The sequence below is a fragment of the Oxyura jamaicensis genome, chromosome 1 (genome assembly GCF_011077185.1).
Source record: "Oxyura jamaicensis isolate SHBP4307 breed ruddy duck chromosome 1, BPBGC_Ojam_1.0, whole genome shotgun sequence".
In the NCBI taxonomy this organism is placed as follows: Eukaryota; Metazoa; Chordata; class Aves; order Anseriformes; family Anatidae; genus Oxyura; species Oxyura jamaicensis.
In genome coordinates this window covers 104046555-104063392 of record NC_048893.1, presented here as the reverse complement: position 1 = coordinate 104063392, position 16838 = coordinate 104046555, and the positions used below count along the sequence as shown (strand labels likewise).

The window sequence follows — 16838 nt, the reverse complement described above, 5'->3', positions numbered from 1 at the left end:
AAGTTATCCTTGACCAACTTGATAACCTTTGACAGTGAAGTGATTGGCCTGGTAGATGACGGGAGAACACTGGATATTGTCTACTTGGACAACAAGTAAGGCTTTCAACACTGTCTGCTGTAAGATCCTCACAAGAGAAGCTGTTGATGTGAGCTGGATGAACAGACAGTAAAGTAGAAAACTAGCTGAGCAGCCAGGCTCAGAGGCCAAAATGGTAGCACCAAGTCTTGATGAAGGCCAGTAACTAGCTGTGCACCCCAGGGGTGAACACTGGGTCCAGTGCTGTTCAACATCTTCATTAATGATCTGGATGATGAGATAGATCATTCCCTCAGAAAGTTTGCAGATGACACAAAACAGGGAGGAGGGGCTGATATGACAGAAGCGTGTGCTGTCATTCAGAGGGACCTCAACAGGCTGGAGAAATGGACTGACAAGAACCTCATGAAGTTCAACAAAAGGAAATTCACAGTCCTGCACTTGGAGAAGAAAAACTCCATGCACCAGTATATGTTGTGGACCACCCAGCTGGTAAGAAGCTTTGCAGAAAAGGAACTGGGTGTCCTGGTGGCCATCAATTTGAACATGTACCAGCAATGTGCCCTTGCAGCAAAGAAGGCTAATGATGTCCTGGGCTGCATTAAAAGGAATGTTGCCAGCAGGTCAAGGGAGATGACCCTTCACCTCTGCTCAGCACTGGTGAGGCCACACCTGGAATATTGTGTCCAGTTCAAGAACAACACGGACAAATGGGAGAGTCCAGCAGAAGGCCATGAAAATGATTAAGGGATTGGAACATCTTTCCTAAGAGAAAAGGCTGAGAAAGATGGGACTGTTTAGCTTATAGAAACCTGGGGATCTTACCAATGCATACAAACTCCTGAAGAGAAGTTGTAAAGAAGATGGTGCCAGGCTCTTCTCAGTGGTGTCCAGTGATGTGACAGGGCAGGAGGCAACTGGCACAAATTGAAACACAGGTGTTGTCTGAATATCAAGATACACTTTTCCACTATGAAGGTGCCAGAGCACCAGAGCAGGTTGCTCAGAGAGTAGAGTCTCCCACTGTAGAGATATTTAAAACCTGCCTGAACACAGTCCTGAGCAACCTGCTCTAAGTGGCTGTGCTTAAGCAGGGGGTTGGACCAGATGACCTCCGGAGGTCCCTTCCCACCTCAACCATTCTCTGATTCTATAGCAGTACATCTACCTTTTAACTTTTTATTCCATGCAATTATTTCAAAAATTTCCCATCAGCAAGAAGAAATAGGTAGACAATTTACCTGCAGAGAGCCTATTTGACTGTGTTCTCAGCCTACTACTAATGCAAAAATTACAACATGTAAAAATGTTGTGAAGTCCTTTAATTTTTCAGTTAGATAGTATAGTGAAAGTGAAGACAAGATCAATCTTTCCACCAAACAGCACATATTGTGTAATGCTTGTCATTTCAAACCAGTCTGGAAATCTGTTCAATGAAGATCAGTTTCAAATCCAGCTATTTCAGCTGCAAGTGAAATGTTCTCTTACTGTTGTTTTTGGAGAATAAATTCTTAGTAAACAGTTCAAGAGACACCGCAAAAAAAGAATGAATTGCTAATTAAATAATCAATCTAAATAAAGGAATCTAAACAGTTCCAATATATAGAATACTGGATAGAATACACAGAATACGTAGATCTACAGGTAAAATACAAGCTAGAGTCAAGCAGGCAGATTTAGAAGGTTTCATCTTAAATAGATATATTTAATCTTTAGAAGATATCATCTTAAAAGAGGATGGGAATGGAAGATGTCAGGTGACACCTCTCCTGTCCTTGTTAGAAAGAGCAGTCACAGGACTCCCTCACAACACTCATACAAGTAAAGACTTGCCTGACCTGTCCTGAGCACAGAGGAAAGGCAGACATGAGAATGACGTAAATAGCAGGTTAATTGTCCTGCTCCAAACTGGAGTGATTAGATGTAGGACTGAACAATGGGGAACCCTTAAGAGCATCAGTCACAGGATTTGCTACTCCTTTTATTTGCCCCCTATTGTCCTTCCAAGCTCTTTCCTTCTGCCATCCTCATCTTTCCAGATAAACGACCCAACCCCAATTACTTTTTCTGCATAGTACCAGGTTTTGCTACATTCATGTCCAACTTTGTTTATTTCTGACACTGTTATGCAGGCACTCTCAGCCTAATACAGTATCACTGATTAGGTTTTCTGAGTGCCTGCAAGGCTGTATAACTGCCTTGTCCCTGCAAGGCTGTGTAACTGCAAAGGGTCCCAAGACTCCCCTTCAGTCTTCTACAGTCTGTCACAATTCCTCCTCAACCACCTTAGAAATCCAGCAGTTCCTCATGGCACTATTCGTAATTTTTGTCAGCTTCTCACAGGTATTTGTCACATATAGAGATATTTCATGCCAGCAGCTTCTTATGTCTGTTCAATTAGCTTAACCTCAGATGAGACTAATCAGCAACCTCATCATCTCTGCCTGCAGCCCCAACACAACTTTGGTTTTAAGACTGAAGTCTGGGAGAAACAACTGTGATTAGGGTTGGTCCTGGCTTAAGCAGATAGAGAACAGGTTGTTAGCAAATGTGCAAGTCTTTGTTACACTAGCATTTCAGAATGCTTCTCATTTCTCAGGCAGAAAGTGCACTTCCCTGTGAGAAGTCACACAGGCTAAGAAAAAAAATGTTTTATTACTGATTCTTGTTATATTAAAGACACCTGGTGTATCAGATATTATGACAACTTACTAAGCAAACTAGAACTTCAGTGAGGTAGAAACCTTGGTGTTCTACTTTGCAATGATTCCACTTTAAGTGCATAAAAAAGGTGCCACAAGTTCCTAGATTTCTCTGTATAACTCTAATTCTGATTGCAGTATTAATGGAGTATTTTCAAGAACCCCACCACATCAGTATACAGCTGTCCCTATAATCCAACACAAGTCTCACAGCTCTTAATAAAATAGAATTTAAATGCTGTTAAACACATTCCAGGTAATCAGCTTGTGTCCACTCATACTCGTTAAGATGACAATCCTATTTTATGAATTCTGATAAAGTAGTGCCACTAATACTCTTCATTTGCACAAATACAAAACCACCTTGGTGTTAGCAATCTGTATGTCCTGACAGTGACTGTATATTATTTCTTCAATGGTGTCCCCAGAAAAGCATAAAACTAAAGTTGATATCTGCTCATCCTAAAGCTGTAAAAAACAAACAAACAAACAAACAAAACACCTATTAGCTTTTTTTTTTTTTTTTTTTTTCTTACAAACAGCCAGTTGTCTTCAGTTTGATTATTCCTATAAAAGGACTGAAGACATAAGCCTAGTAAACACTGGAAAACAATCCCCCCCCCCCCCCCCAAATGCGTTTGTGTGTGTGTGTGCAAAATTTTCATTTCCAGAGTAACTGTGAAATTGTATTAAAAGAAGACCTTTCTTCCGAGTTCAGTACCTCTCTTTTAGCAAGCACACAAAGGCTGAAGTACAGAAAAGAAATGATGATAATGTACAATTGGGCCAGTCTAAAAGTATGGTATTTGTACAGTTTTCTGTGAACTATAAGTCTGTGTGTAGACACTGCTATTTTAAACATGCACTATAGACTTCTATTCTAAGCATACACTTAACCTAGATTTTAAAAAACATTAATTGTTAAAGAACATAAATGAAGAACAGCACTTGGTACATGATAAAAACAGCATTGAACTGATTAGCAATTACATTTTACCTTCTCAGTACCAGGCAATTTTAATCTCAAAATAAAAATAATAAACAAAGAACTCTTATGTAATTATATATATATAAACAACATTCAGAACTGCAAATATTTTAAACCACGCATTTGTTTTGGTTACCTCAATTATTATAGTGATTACTTTTTCTCAGCTATATTGTTTCACATAAAGAAACCTACTACAAAAAAAAAATGTGATGATATACACATGGTTTAATTTGCATTAGATGAAAATACAACTCTTGGAGGAGATTTAGAGAGGATAATATGATATTTAGCTTGTAATTCACCACATTTGCTAATTTATTTCATTTTACCAAAGGTATTTTATTTGGATTTGTGCAAAACAATGATACAAGTAAATGATCTCCTATGGAAAGCAGGAGTATGTGAACTTATTACAAGTTATTAAAAATATTTTACATCTCATTCTTTCCTGCATTTTGTATAGATATCAGTGAACACTAAGAAGTACCCAGGCTATATCTGTAAATGTAATCAGGGATGCCAGACAGATTTGAGCTCATGAATTTCTTGGGCATAAGAAAATCCAGTGGATAATCAAACCTACAATCAGCCATCGGACCATTCTGTCCTTGACTTCAGCTGTGCACAGCAACTTAAGAAGAAATGCAAGGATGATTAAGATAGCCTAATTGGAAAATGAAAGGTTTAAAAAGGGCAGCAGAGAAGCTTATGGGTCAGTAGTCTCACATGCCTGTTTTCATATAGTTGCATTTACTAGCAAACGCAAACAGAATGATTAGTTAGGTAAATTGAAAGGTTTGGAAAACATCACCCCAGGGAGAAATAAAACCCATGAATGACTACAGGAATCAACTAAATAGCAAGAAAAAATGTACATTCAGTGAAACTATCAGCTCTATTTTGATCTATACTAATTTTATAATATCTGTGAATTTGACATACTCTGGTGGTTCAAAAATAATGTGTTGTTTTGTTTTGTTTTGGTGTGTTTTGATATATATATATATTTTAATCAACATTACATCACACAACTATTATGGATAACATTATTTCAGTACTACGGATGAAAGAGAGGGAATGGGCACTTGGTAATTACTCACATAATCATAACAACTAGGGACAGACTAACCAATCAATTCCTTCTTTATTTTCTCATTTATCCCCCCAAACCAATACTGCAATGTCTTTTAAGGACAAAAACATAGTTTAAATTTGTTATTTGATAAATGAGTCACCAATCCTTTTATTATTAAAGGATCTTCAGTGTCTCAGTTTAGGTTTTGTTCTGCCTCTCCCTTTTTCCCTTCCTTCCTGTCAGCAATGAATATCCTTTCAGAAGTGAAGGTGATTTACTCTCTTCCTCTATCAGAAATCATACATACAGTTATGAATTAACTTCAGCAGACAGATTAGGGCACTATGTTATCTCGTAAGTCATTTGTAGCCTGGTGATGATCTGAATGAAGATAAATTTTATTTCTCTTGCTAATAATCCATCAGAGCCATAAACAGATTAAATATTGCCCTTGGATTTATTTATTTTTATTCACAAAGGAACTCGATGAATAATAAAACAGAAACAGATAAAACCTAGACACAACTTTTGTGATTGCTCCCAGGATGTCTCTCAACAAATGCCTTTGCATCTCTGTATTTGGCTTAATAAAATGCTTGCAGTTATAATCAGCCAACACCACTTTGATTCCAGTAGCATTGACTAGCACTCAGTGCCAGATAGCTATTCTGTACTTACATAATTATCATCTCTGGCAAAATCAAGAGAATATAAGGATCTTTCTTTTTCCACGTGGAAAATAAGACTTGATTCCTCCATATTCCATTCTCTATTTCTTTTTCCTTGTCTTTACTTTACTTTCACTTTACTTACATATAGCTTCCTTGTCAGTCTGCTCACCCTTATTAGCCAGAGTACTTTCAAATATCTTTCTAATCAACATATGCATTTTTGAATCTTTCTTGTCAGTTTTTGTGTGATTTTAGTGTTATAAAAACAATCTTAAGAGAAGCATTGCAATTTAAGATCTCTGCTATTTACAAACAAGTGAGAGCTGTTTCTGTCTTATAACACCTGACTTTAATAAATAAAAATAACATTTACACATTATATTTTAAGAGTAAGATACTATATAAAATATAGTAACATGAAGATGTTGCTTTTTTCCATGAAGTGAACAGTTCCTTATGTAGATAATATTTCTGTGAACAGATTAAGTTGGTTGCTGAACATTAATAAACAATCTAGTAATTCTTCAGGGATTGTACAGCAGTATTACCTACTAAAAGGAGCTATTTACTTTTGGCATATGAACTTAAGTAACTTAACAAAAATTACTGCACTGCATTTCTCTAGCAACACCACCCTCTAAGGAATACTCAATTACTTTGTTTACAATACCATGTTTCTTAAAAAGGGGATCAGTATATTTCTAAAATACCAATTCCTTCTTTACTGACAGCCTTGAACAGAAAAGAAGAGACAACTGTGTGTAAAAAAAACTACCATATCAGGATTTTGGTTCATAACAGAGCAAAAAGATATGTATTACATGTTTTAACACAACATTTGAGGGAAAGGTATTTGTATTTTTTTTTTTCCTAAGTGGAATCTTTACCTAGAACTGTAAATGTATGGTGAGGCTGTTGGTGCAAAGCAGCCTGTCCCAGTGTGCTTCCAGCCCTAGGTGCATAAAGGCATCCTGAAGCCAGTCTAGGAGGACACTGGTCCCCAGGAGTGCCCCCTCATGCAGCCCAGGCTGAACCTGAGGTCCCTGAGGTGTCCTCTTAAGGGAGCCCAGGACACTGGCCCTTTGCCAGGGCTGCCAGTCAGAAAAATTGTGCTGCAAAATCTAAACTTCGTTCTATTTGTGACATTAATGGATTACCTCCAAGACTGGAAAAAAAAGAACAGTTTTTGCACTAGTTAATTCCTGGAATCTGTTCACAGGATAAAAAATGTAATTGAGAAAGTATGCCAAATTATGCCTGATTACACTTCTGATTTGCTTTAGACTTCTGCATACTATTTTATATACCATTACACCAAGTCTTGAAAGTAACAATTACAATCAGCATGAAATTAAGATATGTAACCATCAAGCCAGTTCCCAACCATCTAATTTTGCTCAGGTAAAACACTTTTTCAGTTCTCTTAGTAAATTTGGACAAACGATGTCACCACACCTGGTCCAGATTAAAATGCATTATGAAAGTACTACCCCGCTAATTAAATTTCATAGGATTGTCTTAGCTCAGAACCACTAGGAAGAGATGAACCAGCATCCTCCTAGTCATCCAAAGAATAGGAAGATTTTCTTTACATGGAAGATGACCAGTATCTCTCACAACTATGAAGGCAGCTAACACAGCTAGCATACAAACCTAGCGTACAAACCTAGTGTGCTTCAAAATTAGAAGGAAGGTTATAAGGAACATAAGGAAGGTTATAAGGAACATAAACACTTGCAGGCACAAAGCATTAGCAATGACGAAGAGATACAGCAGAAAATAGCCTACTTCTAGCCACTGCTGGTTTTCAGGAGAATCACTTCCACCATTTTGTTATGGCTACAGACTACAGTATACATTCCATGAATTCTTGGAAATTAGTAACACATGCAGTATTTCTTACTGTGTGTCTTTCCTTACTGTGATAAGTTGAGAATTATTTGCTGATATGGTTAGATACTTGGAAAAACAAACAAACAAACAAACAAACAAACAACTATAAAATTGAACTCCCAAGTTTTTTATAATCATTCTTAACCACCATCATTAGAGGCCTTTCAGAATAGGTTGGGCATGTACAGATGTATGCATGTAAGGCAGGAACAATGGGATCTTGTGAGGAAGAGTTAGAATAGACCACTTGTTTGGGGTCCTTTCTACCTTTTTTTTTTTTTTTTTTTTCTTTGATAGCTTTAGATTTTTTCAGAAGTATTCCAAGAAATTAGCAGTACAAAAGACCTATCAACTATGAAAACTAAGTATTCACAAAAAAGATAAGATGGGTCTTAGGATACAAACTTAAACTAATTGAAATATTCAACCAAGTAGTTTAAAATGTGTTTAAGCTACAAGGCAACAAGGTTCTTCTTCATATGAACTTCTCCACCCAACAGTCTGGCCAGGTAATGACTACCCAGTGTATGACACAGGTTTAAGAGTATCTAAGTTCTGCTGTGGTGATTCAGAAATCTTTTTCTTTTTCACCATATTTTATGTTTCTTCGCCGTGTTTTCTGAAGTTCAGTTATTGCACTAATTGCTGCATAAAACAGGAGACTAGACTGCAAAGCTGTACTTTTGCTATGTGAAGCATAAATTCTTTTAAAGTGGGAAAAATGCCATACCTATTCAAGCAAGTTTCACTCAATAAAAGACTCACTGTTCTAACAATCATAAATATGACTTAGTAAGTATACTGAACCAATTATTTTAAAATTACAGTTTGGCCTTAGGCATATTCAGTTGATTAATGATCATTTCAAAAAAAAAAAAAAAAAAAGAGAAGAAAAAAAAAGTGTTTTGATGTTGTTTTAGCAAAACACGAAGATCTGAGAAATGAAAGAAATGATGAACTCTAAAAAGTTTCACGAGCTCTTTCAGAGAATTAAAGCAAGAGGGAGGTACAGTAGAGGAATAGGAGGAATAAAAAAGGAAGCAGGTGCAACCTTTCAATTGTAACAATTATCTTGATTGTTCCTTTACAATAAACATTGAAATTACTTCTCTACTTTTCATCCTTAAAAGCTTCATCTCCATTCTAAAGCATCCAATACAGAAATTGCTTAGTAACTCAGAAGCTGAAAAAAAAGGACAATAATCCTATTTAGAGTATGCTGTATTTTCAAATGTCCATTACTATGTTCTAACCTGAAGAGACATATTTTAGAAACACTGATTTACTTTTAGTGATTATTGATTCACTTTGTTTTATAAAAGCAAGGAATATTGGAAGTAAACCATGAACCGCCTAGATGCACATAACCTAAAACAGCTACAAATCAGATGCTATTTTCAAATCTTAGTGGTCAAACTAGTAAACAGCATATAGTAATTTAATTGCAAAATATCCCCAAATGAATATACTGTGGATCTGGTAACACAAACAACGTACATCCGAACTGTACGTTTGCCTGTACAACAAGTATCGCAGACAGCTGCCTTTAAAATCTAAAAATTGCACCCCCCAAAACGATGACATAAAAGCAAAACTGAAGTCATATTTGCAGAAGAACAGATATTTTCAGAATGAAAGTACTTCAGAATTAATTGGAACAAAGTTTTATTTATGTAGCACTGAGTTTCACACCTTAGACACAAGCTATCTACTAATAAACCAGAGAAGTCAATGAGGATGGTTGATGCCTAACTGTAAAATGCAGTTTGAAAAATAATATAATCTACAAATGGTTTTGTATTGTATTGGCATGTACAAGGGGACACATTACATTATCTTTTTTTTTCCCCCCAAACTGCTCTTGCATTCTAGAACAGATTAAATTTAATGGCTGTTCTAAAACATGCACCTACAGCTGTACCACTCAGAACACTTTCTATGCACATACAATGCTACAATCTCAAATGAAGAGGATGGTAAGATAAAACCTACCCAGTCTATATCCTGGGTAGAGTGAAGATTCCAATGTAAATCTGCCTTAAGAAAAAATGGCTCAAATGGTCTCATACTAAATTTCCTTAGTCACGGTTTTGGATCTGGTATTGCATTTTATGTGTTTATCTTTTGTTCATCAAAATGAAATGAAAATTGAGCAGAAAGAGGAAAACTAGTGATTTTGAATGCTATACACTGGCACAATTATCTGAGGGAAGAATTTCATATATTTTTTAAAAATTATGTTTTCCCTTCTACTAGCAGTTAATCTATAGAGATTAACATTAAGAACAAACATTAAATCTTAAATCTGCACTCCTGACAGGTGTTTCAGTACAAGAGCACCTCTATCTAAAATGACAGAAGTGGGAAGAGGCGGTTGAGGAAATCAGACGGTAACAACTTTTAACTCATGGTAATGGGTTCTGGACCACACAGTATGTTTTGCTTGTGACTCTCCTGGAGCAGCCTGACTTCTCAACAGCTCTTACAGGATTTCTCCTGGAACTGTCAGACAGACATCAAATCTGCCACAATCTGTGCAAAACAGCTGCTCTTGAAAGTAACCTTGGATGCCTCGTATAACCACTAGGGAAAACTCTCAATGGCTACAGGCCAAGGGCATGCTGTTTCTGTAGGACCTTCACTATGACAGCCAACACTTGTGGAAACACCATCTGTTCTGACATGACTTCTGTTTGTTTATTTCCTGTTTGTTCCCCCCACCTGAATGTCGGATTGACCTGTGACACTACAATATGACTCTGAATTTGCAACCTATGCACCACATACAATTGCAAATAATGCTATCTTCTTCTAATTTTTTTTTTCTTTTCATTATCTAGCTTATAGTAAGGAATGATATTTACAAATTAAATAGCAAACACATACAAAAAGATATTTATAATGTAGTACACAGGGATTTTTCATTGTGCAAATCCCATTAATGAAATTCACACAAACAAATCCCTGAGGTTGTTCCTCAAAAATTAATGTTAAAGTATTTATTTATAACTTTACGTGTCCTTTTCAAAAGATTAACAATTACCGGATGTTAATGTCATCTCTTTGGAGACTGTGGACATATAAATTGTATAAGCCTAAAATAACTGGCTGGAAGCATGGTTAAACCACAATTCTGTGGAAGAAAACTAATCTTTTAGATGAAACACTAGTTTTCCATGCTACAGTTAACACCATTGTGCAAATAAAGCTGTACTTTAAAGTTAGTAATTTAGAAAAGCTTTTTGCTTCTTTAAAAGTAAAACAAAACCAAAATTGTTACCATTCAAACTAGCTGACACCTTTCTTACAGTGTCAGAAGAAAATTACTTTTTTTTTTTTTTTTTTTTTTTTGACAAATACTTGTAATAACCTGCTTGAGAGCAGGGGAAATGGCATGCTATGGAGCTGACATTAATTTAGGTTTTATAGAAAGTACCTTTTTAAAAGGTATGTATATACAATTATTGAAACCACTATAGGTACTTGTTCTAAGACTTATGGTGTCAGGGCCAGTAAGGGAAAAAAAGATAGAGGAAAAAAGAAAGTGTATTCCAGAAATGGGTGAACTTCCACAATTTTCCAAGAGAATAAGTGGCGATGGCATTATCCAACAAATCATTAGCAGCACATGAAAAAGAAATCTACAGGATTTGATCACTAACACCCAGCAGAACCCCTACTGAAAACAATGTTTTTTTTTGTTTTTTTTTTTTTTGTTTGCTTTTTTTTATTATTATTTTTTTTTCCCTAGGAAAATATATATATATATATTCTCTCATGTCCACTGGTTTCTGGTACTTGAAATTATTTCACCATACTAGCAAGAAAATCTATGACTCAAAATTGAATTCATGTTCAGAAAAAAATAAAGAAAGAAAGAATCTGAGGGAAATAACTTTATTGTTGTCCTTCGGTATTTCAGGAACAGTCAGTTTAAGGCTGTTCTTATGTGAGAACTCTGTGATTTGACTTTTTATTTTATTTTTATTTTTTAAGTTTCAGGGTAACACCATCCCCTCAAGACATTCTTATTTTCAATAAGTTTTTTGCTTTTGTGACAATTTCTGCTGGGTTTTGGTTGGGATAGAGTTAATTTTATTGTAGTTTGTGTGGTGATATGTTTTTGACTTCTGATTAAAACAGTGCTGATAACACACCAATGTTTCAGCTGTTGGTGAGCATTGATAATAAAGAGTCAAGGCCTTTTCTGTTTCTCAAACTGCCCTGCTAGCAAGTAGCCTGAAGGATGCATAAGAAGTTGGGAAAGGATACAGCCAGGATAACTGACCCCAACTTCTTTGTCTTGCCTTGCCTTGTGGGTTGCCATCTTAATCGCAACCCACAAGTTTTCTAACCTTCCCCAATCTTGATGGGGGAAAGAAAGAGGAGTGGTGCATAGCCGTCTACCAGGGTTAATGCACAACACATTTTCTAATAAAACTGTGCTTGTGATAGCATAGTAAGATACATAAGTCATATAAATTTTTCCTTATGACATTTTCTAATAAAACACTGCATTTTAAGATGCGCAAATTATATTATAGTCACAGAAAAATAGGGGTAATAGTCCCATAACCAAACAGATTTTACATTCAAATTATGTTTAGGAATATTTTCTGTCTTCTTCAAATTGAACATCATAAAATATTTATAAGTCATTACACACAGGTTGATACTGGACTCGACATACACAGAGTTAGGAAGGAGGAGTTAGCAAGAAGCACCACAATCAACATAAAAATTCTACACTGGTGAAAAAATGTCTAAATTCTACCCACCTTTAAGAAAGCTATGAATCCATTTTGAGGTACAGGTTTTTACCTAACCAACCAGCTGTTACAAGATTGCTCCTGAGAACAACTGTGAGTTTAAATCACTGTTCAGTTCCTCGCACAGTTCATTCACAGGACAATGACAAGGTAATGGTCAAGATAAATACTGGCAGTATTTTTCTTGTTGTTTCTATTACTACCCCAGAGATGCAAACTGCTTTACCAGATTGTTCTCTAGTGGTCAGCCAGAATTTTTGGGGTTGGGACTATTGAGAATTAAAAGAGAAAGAGGAAGATGAAGCTTAGAGGTGATGAGAAAAAAATACAGAGAAAAAAGTTTACATTTACAACTACGTCCATTTCCAAGAGTAACACATTTATCCAATGTTAGGAAACAGCCTAGCATATTAAAGAAGAACCTGTCTCATATTTTAAGTTCTGTATAAAAATTTGGGGGAAATAAAAAATCTTAGTAGACAAAGACAATAATGGCATTAATTACTTTCATCCTTCCTGTAGAACTACTCCTTCTTTTCCTATGTCAAGTAACACAAAGAAGTTTACAAAATAATTTTCATCTTGCTTTTATATGCAACACAATGATACAGGAATTTTGTCATTATATCACTTCAATCACCAGCTGAATCTCAATATACTGGTTTTATTAAGTTGTTAGACCTTCTAAAGCTCTAAGCAACGATGAAAAGAGCAAGGAATGAAAAGACCGGAGAAAATGCAAATAAATTTCAGATAACTAAAGGCAGTATTACTTTAGGGTTGGATTTCATGCAGAAATATTAAAAAATGACTAAAACATGTAAGATTGTTTGTTTCCTTTGTTATGATGCAATGGTGCAGGCTCTTAAGAGATATAAAATTGATTGTTCCCAGAAGATAAGTAATATGGGAAATATAAACAGGGAAGCTACAGTGGAGGGAGTTTTAGAGCAATTTTTAAGATGCAAGGTTTACTTTGCGAATATATTCTCCTTTCATAATAGCAACTGCATTTCACGAATCCTGCATTTTTATTCCTTAATTATTTCACAGACCTCTGACGTTTGACCAAGTACAGGCCTGAGCATTCAGTATTGAAATGCATGCAGCTGAGCTTGGAATAAAAGTGAGTTCTGTAAATGTACATCTAGAAAGCATGTAAATAAATTTATTTTTTGTATACTGAATGTCATAGTTCAGTTACACAGTTACATCTGCAAATGAGATGGTGAAGGAGAAGCTCAAAATAAATAAATAAATACATAAATAAGTAAATAAATAGAAACAAGACTTTTCAGGGACGGGGTGGGACTGTTGTGTTTTGAAAGCATCTCATCTCAGAATTTCATTTATCTTTAGGTTTTCTGTCATAAACAATATCCATGTTAGGTTATTTTTTCATGTTCTGGACAATATTTTTCTGAATGTATGACAAATCACATATGAATTCAGTAACTCTGTTCAGAAATAGCCACAAACATCCTGTACTTACTACTGTTTCAGTCTTATCTCCTCTGTCTTTCCCTGCTTATCCTTCCCTTCTCTCCTTGCTTCTTTGTCTAATCTAAATTGTCAGCTCCAGGTTTTCACTCCAGAAATACAGACAGGAAACAAATCAAAAGCAGTGTTACTGTTGTTTTTTCTTCACATTACTTCATATCTGAAACAGCTCGTACACTCAACTATAAAGGGCCTCTTAGATTGAATAGATATACTAGCACTCATACTACTGAACCAAAAGTAGCTTCTGCTTTATTTGGTTAAAGATGGATTTCTTCCATCTACAATGCAACATCTTCTATTTTACACTGCTGCAGAACAGTATGCCATTCTAATTCCCTAATACATGCAACATATTGAGACAGTTTGTCATCCATTGCTTTTCTAGATTAAAAAAAAAAAAAAAATACAATTCAGGTTGGTTATTAATAAAATTGGCTTTTTCCTTGACTACCGTGGTTTACTCACTAGAATTTAGATTGTATCTTTTTTCTTCAGACACTAAGAACCCATTTACTGGATGGGTTTATACTTTATTTTTGCCACTGACCAAGCTGGGGCCAGTACTTCCAAGTCCACAGTAAATTTGCATTCCAATTACTCATATGTCAAGTTACATGTCAAAATTTACAGTTCTACTGATTTTGGACATTTATTAGGAATATAAAATAGATAAACTAATCTGGAAAGGAAACCACTACTGACCACCATCTGCAAACCTGGCCAATCACTCATCTTTCTTTTGACTTCAAACTAGCATTCTCCAAGCTAGCTGCAGAACTGGAATCAGGAAAATGTTCCTCAGAGGGACTTATAGCTTGATCTCTGCCTCCTAAAGACTTGATTATACTATTTTGGAACCAAAGTTGGTATCTCTGCAGGGCACCATACTGAACCCCGTAGATATACCAGCTCCCTGGAGCTAACTCAGAAATCACCAATACATCAGTGCATAGAATCATGTGGACAAGTCCCAAATTTTAATAAGTATAAACAGCAGGTAACCTAATTAGGGATTTCTATACTCAGAAGAAAAAACAGCATGCATACATCACTGAAAGAATCCCTAAAGAGCCTGCAGTACCCAAGCAGATAAGAAATAATTTGCTATTGGCCAGAGTAATTATACCTTCAGTTAACCCTTCAAAAACACATAAAAAATTAAAATTGCATAATGACTTTATGTAAAAGCTTAGCAGTAGTTTGTGAAAAAATAAGTGACACATAGAAAGACTATCTACTTCAATAAAAACGTTAATGTGCTGGGCCAGTTACAGTAACAGAGTAGATTCAAGTCCAACTTTTAAATTTCTTTCCATTATCTTCCATTATCATGCTTCAGTGTTTTTGTAATTCATATTAAGACAAATCCTTACTGGAAAAGCAATGTGTACTAAAATTATGCAGGTGTTCCTTACTTCTCTAAAGAATGCATGTTTATGTATTCATTATTTATGTTAATGAATTGCCTGAAACACAGGTATTTTGATTACCTACTATTGTATAATGTATTTCAATAAACTGGCCCTTGTAAGTATTCTTTTTCCATTTATCTTGCTGGTACATAATAAACTCAAAAGGTTCTTTTGTATCTCCAATTTATTGTCAAAAAGTAGCAAGAAAATTCTTCATTAGCAGAAAATTACAGCACAAGAAAACACTAATGCTAATCAACACAGCACAGGAGTCAACTGTATGTATCAGGCTGTATCAGAATATTGGCAGGTTTTAAAAGGAAGCAAAGATTGAAGGTAAGGATATCATTGTGGCTTAGTAAATTTTGAAATAATCATTTTTTACACAAAAGTTGTGGCTTTGGAAGATGCACAAAAATCTCTGGCTGAAAAATTGATAGATAAGAATTAATCTTGTATCTAGAAAAACAAAGCTGGGGATGAATTCAATGGGATACAGTCCTAGTAAGAAGAGAGGTCCAAGAGATTCCTCAGAAGAGAAAACTGAGAGAAAAATAGTGACATGGCTTTAGAGTGTAGGGATGAAGTTCAAAAAGTCAAGGTCCATCTGGAATTGAATCTGGCAAGGAATGTGAAGACCAACAAAAAAAACAGAAAGGGCATTTACAGATACATGAGCAGCCAAAAAGAAAAGAAAAAAAAAAAAGAAGGAAAAGACTATGGGAAATGTGTGCCCACTGCTGAATTAGGCAGTGGACCTGGTGAAGAAGGACATGAAAAATCCAAGGCCTTGCTACAAGGCCAAGACTTCTTTGCCTTGTAAGATTTGCACCCAGGAATGCAAGGTCCCTGACACGTGAGTGCAACGAAGATCTACCACAGGTGGAGGATGATAAAGTTAGGGAATATTTGAACAGACTGGACAAAAACAAGGTCCATAGAAATACACAGGACCTTATGGTGTGGCGGGATGCTCCAACAAGTGCTGAGGGAGCTGGCCAATGTCACTGAGAGAACACACTTGATTACATTGGAAGGACTTTGGTGATCAAGAGAGGTGAGCTTGAGGACTGAAAGAAAGCAAAAGTCACCTTTATCTTCAAGAAGAGCCAGGATGAGCATACTGGAAAATACAGGCCAGTCAGCCTCATCTCAGCCCCTGAGGTGATTGGGCAAATAATCATGGAACCCATTTCCAAAAAAGAAGGATGAGGAGTCAGCATAGATTAATGAAAATAAATTAATTACACTTAAACATTCTGAACATTCTGAGCACTTAATATCCTTAGATAGACTGATGGGATAAGTAAATGGACAGTGAGGTCGATGGAAAACTGGCTGAGCTGCTGGGTTCAGGGTATCATCTGGCACAAAGTCTATCCACTCCCTAGCAGGTACCCACAAGATCAATAGCAAGGCCAATACTGCTTGGCATCTTCATTTATGATCTGGATGATGGGACAGAGTGTGCCGTCAGCAAGTCCACGTGATAAAAAAACTGAGAGGAGTTGTTCACATGCCACAAGAATGCACTGCTAATCAAAGGGACCTTGACAGAATGGAGAAATGGTCCAACAGTAATCTCAGCATGTTCAACACAGGGAAATGCTACGTCTTGCCCTTGAGGAGGTGTAACTCCATCTACCAGTAGAGTCTGGGGGTCAGGTGGCTGGAAAGCAGCTTTTCAGACCTTGTACAACAGCTCTGAAGAGAAACCATTGTGCTGGACACTCCATTGACCAGGAGTCACCAAAGCACCTTTGCAAGAAAGAAGACCAACACC

General features: G+C 36.1%; 1 protein-coding gene across 2 annotated transcripts in view; it reads right to left on the bottom strand.

Annotated features, from left to right (window-relative positions):
* NCAM2 (neural cell adhesion molecule 2) overlaps positions 1-16838 on the bottom strand; it is a 285808-nt gene that overhangs the window by 198276 nt on the left and 70694 nt on the right. The window contains exon 1 of one of the 2 annotated variants that reach the window (XM_035315436.1): positions 16147-16192. The exons of the other annotated variant lie outside the window; for it this stretch is intronic. Coding sequence (XP_035171327.1) covers positions 16147-16177 — 31 coding nt within the window. The 5' untranslated portion in view covers positions 16178-16192. Of the gene's footprint in view, positions 1-16146; positions 16193-16838 lie in introns of those variants that run through there. 2 annotated transcript variants of the gene reach the window in all.